This window comes from Saccostrea cucullata, unplaced genomic scaffold (genome assembly GCF_032062105.1).
Source record: "Saccostrea cucullata isolate Sc308-1 unplaced genomic scaffold, CSIRO_AGI_Scuc_v1 ctg19008, whole genome shotgun sequence".
NCBI classification, from domain to species: Eukaryota; Metazoa; Mollusca; class Bivalvia; order Ostreida; family Ostreidae; genus Saccostrea; species Saccostrea cuccullata.
In genome coordinates, this window is record NW_026939693.1 from 1 (window position 1) to 9,482 (window position 9,482).

The 9,482-nt window shown below is 30.9% G+C and overlaps 1 protein-coding gene across 1 annotated transcript; it reads right to left on the reverse strand.

The window, feature by feature from the left end:
* Positions 1–123: 123 nt before the first annotated feature.
* On the reverse strand, positions 124–7,631 carry LOC134253693 (uncharacterized; the record flags this gene model as incomplete). The annotated part of the gene is made up of 8 exons (XM_062736276.1): positions 7,484–7,631; positions 5,199–5,372; positions 4,798–4,842; positions 4,515–4,646; positions 1,707–1,757; positions 1,481–1,575; positions 1,221–1,350; positions 124–213 (listed from the first exon to the last, which is right to left on the reverse strand). Coding segments are annotated over exons 2-8 (714 nt in total), but the record flags the coding sequence as incomplete, so codon positions are not given.
* Positions 7,632–9,482: the final 1,851 nt, after the last annotated feature.

Genomic DNA, 9,482 nt, shown 5'->3' on the forward strand with positions numbered 1-9,482 from the left:
AAATAAAAAAAAAGAAACTCATCAGAAAATATTTTTATTTATTGAAGCAATAATTTTTATTGAAATTATTTTTGTCAAATTCCTAAAAGAACTCCGTAATCTCTTTTTATTTGATTTTCTTACCTCATTATTATTAGGGCTATTGTCAAAACAAATTGCTACTGGCATCAGCACATTGGTGTATATTGTAAATAAGGCAATAGGCGCCAAAAGCTAAAACGAAAGCAGAAAAAATTAAGTGTAATTTAAAGAACATTTTTATTGAAAATATGTCATTTATATGCTTAAAAAGCTTATTTTCAGATAGAGCAAAATGCAGATGATTTTTTGCTATTTGTTTGTGTCCATCGTTGTCGTCTACCATTCGTCTGTGGTAGAACTTCTTTTGCCATTACCTGAACCACTGAAACAAATTCGAACTTAACCAAATTTGACATATTGCAATAATGTATCAAGACGTAAAGAATAACTTGGTTTTCTTTGCTCCACTAAAATATATGAGAAAAAAGTAAATAGGTGCATGGTTACATAAGATGAATCAGGGTTTTCTTATCCAAAATTGTCATATGAGTGACACCAAAGTTAGGGGTTCTTATGTGTGCGGGAAATGGAGATTGGGGTGGGATTGCTCTTGATAGAAAAGATTTTTTAAATGGGCTTCTGATGTTAGCAGTGGTGCAATATTGAGAATGTAGCAAAAATGTACTATTTCTTAAAAAAATATTTTTGTACTTCTGCGTACATGTATCTAAACAGATAATTTGTATACTAGTAGTTTAGTTGACCCTTTTTCTGAATTTGTGAAATTTGAAAGCCATTTCATTAAAAAGTTAAATGAAATTAACTTTAGAAAATCTTCATCTTGATCATAAGTATTAAGAAAGCAATGTAGCAACGCACTTTGAAAAAACTGCACAAGGACAATGTCATAGTTAATGCTAATGAAAAGTATTTGAGACTGTTTGCTCTTCGTAAATTTAAATGTCTAATGGGAATTTAGAATTTGAGTACTGCTCTTTGCTTCAAATTTCATACAGTAGATAATACGAAAAAAAAATGCTGCATGGAATATATGTGTTAAGGATTGGTTTTCTATTTGGTTTACAAGATACTTAAGTTTGAAAACATTAAGTTGTTATCATACATACATCACAATCAGCATATGTTAACATGCATTATTTTCATTTTTTTTTTAACTTTTAAACTAAGTATCTCCTTACTGACGGTTCATTGAAAGATACTTCAGTCAGGTCCACAATAAACAATGTCTTGTCCTGTATATGAGTCTTTAGGGACTTTCCTCCTAGATATGGATGGTCATTTTCTATTGTTTTTACAAACGGTGTAAATCTACAAAATCAAATTGTTTTGATCACAAAATTTGTTGTGTGGAATATACATGTAGCACAAAACAACTACTTTGTATCTCAAAACACGTTCAACAATAGATTTTCATCCAAATTTGGAAGTAAAACTAAACTGTTGAGGAATTTCGGTCGCCAGCTTGATGAGATTTCGTGTTACACCATTCAGTCTCTGCCATGCAAACCAATGGTCCATTTGAGCTTTTTGTTTCTAAAGAGATGAACCAAAATTATAAAATAAGGAGCAAAATGTGAATGAGAATAGTTGGTCGCTCGAAAGAGAGAGGTGTATGGTCTACGAAATAGTTAATTTTTAAGTATAATTTCCATGAATTAACTTACACGAGTTTGATTTGGTCCATCTACAGATTCGGTTCTCCACACTTCACAGCCCTGAAGAAGTTAATACAAAGTTAACGTGTAATCTGTTAAACAGAAAAGTTAACTGGAAACTTCCGTATTCATCGAAATAAGAACATACAAGAATGATAAAAAAAAGTTCGATAACTATCTCTATATTTACAAAACCACAACTCAGTTCAGAGTGAAAATTGGTAAATCTAAAGGCATTAACATGTTCTATTAGTAGCAGATGTTAATTAATGTTTGCAACGTGCAATCTGTAAATGACATCAATGTGTATCTGACGTGACTAATCGTAACTTTTGGAACCTTTACGACAACCTCAGTATTTAGCAGACGTCATTGCAACCTCCTTTTTTTACAAACTTTGAAATAAAGGTGCAGAGTCCTCTAGTTTTCGTGGAGTATGATTTAAAACTTTTTGAGATGTAAAAGGATTACCAAAAATATACGAAAGAATGGACTTTCAACTTTGTCCATCTAGTTCTTTAATAAATAGGAAGCGACTCCGTGTTGTATAATTAATTTAACAACCAGTGATGTTAATACTATGGATGTTGCTTTTCCGACCTTTGACGAAGAGGACCAAGTCGATGCGATTGATCTTGTAACACAATGATTGATATAGTTGTATTCGAGCAGGGAATGGCTGTAAAGTTTAATAATCCTATTCATATCTTCTAAATTCCTTTAAAATTGTATATTATAATTTGTAAGTTAATGAAGTCAAGGGACACTGCGAGAACTTCAATCATTAATTGGGTTAACTGTTTTATTGTAGGGAGGGAGGTGATTACAGATTATTTTAATTCTGGTGCCAGTGAAAGTAAGCTTGGGAAAAATAGTCCTTAATTAGCATTTTTTATGAATAAAAGGTTGCCAGGTTACGATGACCGTTCAATAAATAATGATAAATATCGTCTAAAAATAAGAAAAGTACGCTATACATGTATATATTCTTACTAGTTTCAATCAGGCATTAAAACAGTCATTCCCTGTTACCCTTTATACATGTCATAATTCTTTGTATCCATTGACAGAAATCCTCAACAAACTCATCTTTAGGAATACCACAGTGACACAGAAGAATGTCATTTCCCCATGATTTATACAATATTGTACAATTTTCCTTTGGTTGTTTTTATGTGAAATTGGAATATATAGATCTCACAATGGCTGTAATCTTACAAATATTGTTGATTGAAAAAGTACTGTATACTTTCTATTCTTTAAAATCTTTTTATTTCCCTAAGCTTAATCACTGGTGTGTTGTCGGGTACAGGGAAATTACCCTGTGTAAGGGTATTAGGATTTCATTTGCAGGAAATCAACTTATTTTTCCTAAGTGTGATTTAAACATGAAAGTACCAGTGCTAGTCCTTCAATTTGGAGTATGTACGTGAACCATTTGAAATATATGTACTATGGTAAACAAGGGTGAGGCAGGTAGAGTGAGGGCCTGAGTCAGAACTTAAATCCATTCATTCCATGTTGCATTCACTCTTATTGGTACCAAGAGTTCAGTTCCCACCACAGTCACCTGTTGGGGCGCTATCGCACCCGGTCAGTAGGGAGGTCATCCCGGTCCCCAGGTAATGATTTCCTGGATTCCGCCGGGGTATTTACATCTATGTATAAATCGATTGTGACAAATAGTTGCCACAAAATGTTATAATTGTTTTGCAATAAATGTGATTAAAATTTATATCTGTCTTTATTCATTGCGTCTGGGATTAAAGTTTACTTAAGGGAAAAGGAAACTTACGGTAAACTTTTGAATTAAATTAAAATTATCATTTCCAATATTTTTTCTAGTATTGTTATTCAACCTTTAATCAACAAGTTACGAAAATCTTTTGTGACTTTGACTGATAATTCCTTAGTTATTCAAATTGATATGTCAATACCCCCCCCCCCCCATAAAAAAAATCTCAAGCGATGAAATGTCTGGAAGGTGACTCCTTCTCTTTAGACGAATATCAAGATCATTCCCGGTTCAGTTAAATGCGGTCCAAAATTTTCAAATTTCAACAATCTACAAATCAACAATCTGGGTTTCTATACTGGTTCCCATACTGGTTAATAATTTAGAAAGTAATATCAAGGACAAATAGACACTGAAATAAAAGTGGGTAAAACATGGTGCAATGAGGAACCAGATATCAATATTCCGATTGCTCTTCCTCCTTCCTCAATGGTCATTTCCCCATTGTTTTGTGTTTTAGTTAAACCAATAATGGTCAGAAATAGATGCTGATCATAAAAAACACGTGCTTCAAAGTACAAATTTATTGTTTTTGGGCTTTGTCAGGGGACATTGGTTTTCATCGGCGGTAACTGATTTTCCTTCAACAATTGTTATAAAGATTTATTGGTTATAATAATTTGAAAACATCATACCATTCTATCATGCAATAAATACATTTATTAGAGTGAACATTTGGTTAATTAGTTTTGTTAGGTGTATAGTTTATGAAGGGAAAGCATAATATAGATTTTATCTACAATTTATCCAAAGAATTTTCTTCTGATAATAAAAATAAACTTTCATAATTACAAATTGTGTTGTGAACTTTAAGACAAGGGGATCAGCTAACGTGAATATTTCTTCTTAAATTCAGCAGAGGGGATGCTCACTACTTCATGGCCCTGATCCCACCTCCAAACATTTTGAGGTCCGTATTTCCTCTACTCTTATTTTGTATTGTTTTGATCTTGAATATGTTTGTTATCTCCATATGTTTGATGAATCTTTGATCATTTCAAGACAAACATGTTCCCTCTTACCTTTGGTTCTTTAAGTACGCAGGAAGATGTAAAATGATTGATCATTTTGCGAATTGTCCATCCACCACAATGTAAAAAATTAAAAACCAGTCCATAGAAAAAGAAAAAGATGTATCGGGCTTTATATTTCATCTGCAGGAAACATTAAAGAAAAGTGCAAATAAAACAAACACCTGTTTATGACATTTGTAGCATTTATTTGAGGTTTGCTGACCATTAAGATATGACAAAATAACCCACATTGCTCAATCTAGTTTGAATTAATTTTTAGATAAAAACTTACAAAGGTCAAAGTTGACCACCGTTCTTCTTTTGGAAGTTTGCGAAGCTACAAATGAATGAATTTTAGAATGACATATTATGTAATAAAAGATTATATATCTCACATTCTTTTCTTAATAAATTTTCATGAGATGAAAAATACCGTTTTTTAAAATTATGATCGACGTTTTAACATCAACCAAAATTACAGGAAGAAAACAGAATAATACAGACGAAAGTAATTATCAATCTTCAAATTTTCAAATTTAAAGAAAAAAATGTATATTAAATTTTTATTCTAATACATTTTCCAAGTATGTTAACATTTCTTACATCGAAACTAAAAAGCACAATTTAATAGGAGATGGAGTTGTACATTTAAAAAAATGTTTGCATCTAATCCTGAAAAAATCAAATACTCACAATTGGTGGAACATTAACAATATTGATTTCCCTCTGCACGATATCAGAAAGTCCGAATGTGTTTTGTTCCAGTTCATAATTCTCCCTAGCCTTTTCTAGTTTTAGGTTTCTAGATTGGATTTCTTGATCATGTTGTGGCAGCGATGGGGGTTGTACGTGCAGGTTGCCCATTTGCTGAAATAATTTCTTGAGCTGATTGTGACGAAGTAATTTACACCCTTATTTATATCTAAATTCAAATATAAGAATTATACCGGAACGAAGGATGTAATTAATTCACTCTCGGGGGAATCCCGGTCAGTTTATTTTACAGGTATTTTGTAACAATACTTTCATTGAAAATGAGGCCTAAAGAATTTAACACATATTTTTTTCTGGGTAAAAATATTTATATTGGACATTGCAACCTACACTTTAACCGAGATTTTCGACATAAGTTACCTATATTATACGAGGGTTGACCCAAAAAGTCGTAGACAGAGAAAGTAGTTTTGTGTTCCTTTGCCTTATTTAATAATTTCTTTCTTTTTCATAGCAAAGAGTAAAATTTTATGATCATTCATTTCAAGTTTCATGATGATATCACATCTTATAAGAAAGTTATGAAAAAAATAAGAAAGAATATAAGTGTACACCGGCGCACGAAAGCAAGCGTAAATTACGTCTATTATAACGTCATGATCTCTTTGTCTGCTTCACTCGTGGGTATTTTATACATTCAATATTTTTTTTAAGTGATAGACTACTCTTGATTAAGGGACATATTTAAATTCACTACTGTCTTTTTGTTTTTCACTTGTTTCTTTTTTAAAGCAGATTAAAATTTCAGGTTTCGGGGAAAATTTTGTCGAAAGATCGTCTTACATTCTAGGCAGTGAAGTACAAATTGTTTTACGTCGTTCGCCGTCCAGATTGTTCCCAAATATCTGCGTTTATCAAACAGTACTCTACTTCTTACATGCCATAATTAACTATTTTCAGTACAGAGATAAAACTCACATTGAATATCGTGCAATTTAAAAATAACTTCTTTATAAAAATGTGGTGTTTAACGCCACTTCTGTACTCTTTTTTCCCCTCTCTGATGTATATTAACCATATCCAATACAATTTATTAAATCTCCGTGCGTTTGACGACGTCATTTTCATCATATTCAATTTCAATGATACTATGAAAATCATGACACCAATCGTCTGTTTCTAATGATATTTATATGAAATTTTGATATGTTATTAAAAATTTTATTCTGGTTTTAGTGATTCAAAATTGAGTTCAATGTATTACATAGTTTTAAAGATATAAAAGCAAATGTAACAGTTATATGCGTAAATTATTTAGAATTTTGTCCGTGGGACGACAGGCCTTATCGGCCTTCATATAAATCGTCCTAATATTATTAATATGAAATATATGTATTTTAAAATTAACAATTTTAAAGAACATTTACTATATTATGTCTATGCAAAATTTGGTAAGTATTGGTTGCATGTTTAAAAAATCATAAACATTGTCTACGACGTTTTGGGACAACCCTCGTACTTGTCATAACTTGCAAATTCTTTTCATTTTTATAAGTAACTGAAATCGTAATTCAAATGTTATAATAACTTTGTAAAACTAAAAATAATTTCTTCCACCTTCTTGTGACATTATTGATTTATGTCCGGCTTTTATACCCTTATTTATATCTAAACATAGAAATGTAACTGTTAATGAATTCGGTCTTGGAACTTGATTGTTTTCTAAAGAAAACTTAGAATATCTAAAAGAATTTTAACCTTGATTTCATTAAAACTGAAATGAACAATATATGAGCATCCATGTCCTTTCGACGTCCGGTGTTACGCCTTGTTCAAAGATCGCGGGACAAGTTCGATTACGTAAAGTACAGTAACCTTATAGTTATATAAGAAAAATTCCGGTCTATTTATGAAAAGGCTCGGACTTTTTAAGAAAAGGTCTGCATATAATGAAAGGTTTGTTATGCAAATTATCCAGCAAAATAAATAACAAATTGTAAATCTAGTCTTAAAAAAAGTTTGCTATATCCCACGTATTTTTCAAGAAATGATTTTTTTTTTATTTCTGATTGACAATTAAACATCAATCAAATATTTTTGGAATTTATACAGAAGAATACGTAACATAATTTTAAAATTATCGTATAATGTTCCAGTATGTTAACGTTTGCTACATTGAAACTAAATGGCATTTGTCAACAGGCAAATGTGATGTAATAAAAGAAAATATTTGCATCTGATGCTAAAAAAAATCATATACTCACAATTGATGGAGCATTAACAATATTAACTTCCTGTTGTACAATCAGTTAGTCCGATTGTCTTTTGCTCCAGTTGATAATAAATAATAGACGAGCATCTATAAGACATATAACCATGAATGTTACAAAACTGAAATTGACAACAGTTGAGCATCCATGTCCTTTCGACGTCCGGTCTTGCACAATATTTGTTCCGCCTCGTTTAATATTCCCGGAGCAAGTTCGCTAAGGTAAAGTACAGTAGAAGGTCCGGTGTAACAACGAAAAGTACATGTAACCACCGTAGAATATTGACAAGGGATTAATTTTTCTGCGAAGAAATTTTACACCCGCCTCAATATTTGCGTGAAAACTTTTGGAAAAACTTAGCGTCTTTCTTTCCCTTTTTGGGTTTTTTAAAAATGTCCCCGTAGAAATAATGACCTTGTGTCTTTGTTTATATACAAAAAACTGTTTTGCATGAACATTCTTGTTAGGCAAATACACGCAGCCTAGAACCTTAAAGGTTTAACTAACAAAATGTTACGCTACACCGTATTACCTATTCAGTAAAGACTGAACGCACATGTGTTCCACATAATTATTATAAATTCAACACACATTTTCGTTGGCAGAAAATTATTGATTCCAAGGATTTTTTAAATGGTCAGTTTTACATGTAAGCCTTGGAACAGGATTTCAAACTTATAACATGAACGAACTCCTGATTTCGGCTGATGAGCTTCATTAACGTGTACATCCAATGTGCGGTAAACAATATTCATCCACCATATCCATAGCATTTGTATAAGTTCATATGTTACATATTTATATGCAACAGTAGATATTTGTAGTAATTAGTTCATGTATTTCCAAAACCATTCATTAAATACAGTTTATATAGTTTTTACAGGCCGTTTTAGGAAAGATGTGAAATCCTGAATATCTAGGATATACACGTTCTGACAGAAAAATTTATTTAATATATACAGCAGATAAATACTTTAAGACTACATATTATTTAGATCTTTATGCCTACCAAGTGAGAATTTTTATCAAGTGAGAAATTTTGATCGATATTTGTCCTTTGAATAGTACTGTCGTCGTTGTCGTCGTCGTCGTTGTTGACATTTTCGTTTTTGAATAAAGGGCCATGCATGAAAAATGAATGAAATCTTTTATGTAATATTCTCAAAAAAGTGTATTTTTATTAATTGAGTAATGATATAATGTATTATATATTCAAATAATCATGTTTTACACCAAGGACATTACAGCTTATACAATACAATAATAAACTGTAACAATGTAAACAGCATTTCTAGCATACCGAAATAATGACAACTTAGAAATTGATATAATTCTTTTTAGAATTACATTTTTTCATGTCATGAAATTGTACATGGATTTAAAATTACTAAACAGCTTTTTCTGAAACGAAATATGAAAAGAAATACAACGTTTTTGCTAAAGGCATTTTCTTAATACAAATATTCATACTAATTAAAATAACTAAGAGTTAAGTTAAATAGCAACTTGTATAATAAGATTAAGACAAAAATATAATCTAGCGCCTTATGTAACATAACATAGACTTCTGAACTTTCCATTTGATTTCTCTCGACTGGTACCCATAGAAATATTTAGATACAATTCTGTTTAAAAAAAATTATAGGATTAAATAAGGGATACGTGATCTATAAAATCTGATTATAATTTGTTTTTTAAACTTTCTTAAGAATATATCATGCTAATAACTTTGTAAATAGAATTTTCAAAATTACCTCAAATTTCACTGGGAGTTAACATATTGATAAACTATTTTGTATTCATTAATTGCATTTCGAATACAAAGTGAGGGCAATGACGTATGACGTCCAGTTAATGATCATTTGAAATGATTTACAGATTTTGTGTGTAAAATTAAAAAATCTTATTAAACAAAATAATATTTTACATGTGTTCGGAAAAAATTCATAGACTTGCATATCTGCTTTCATTACACTGTACAAATATCTAAATG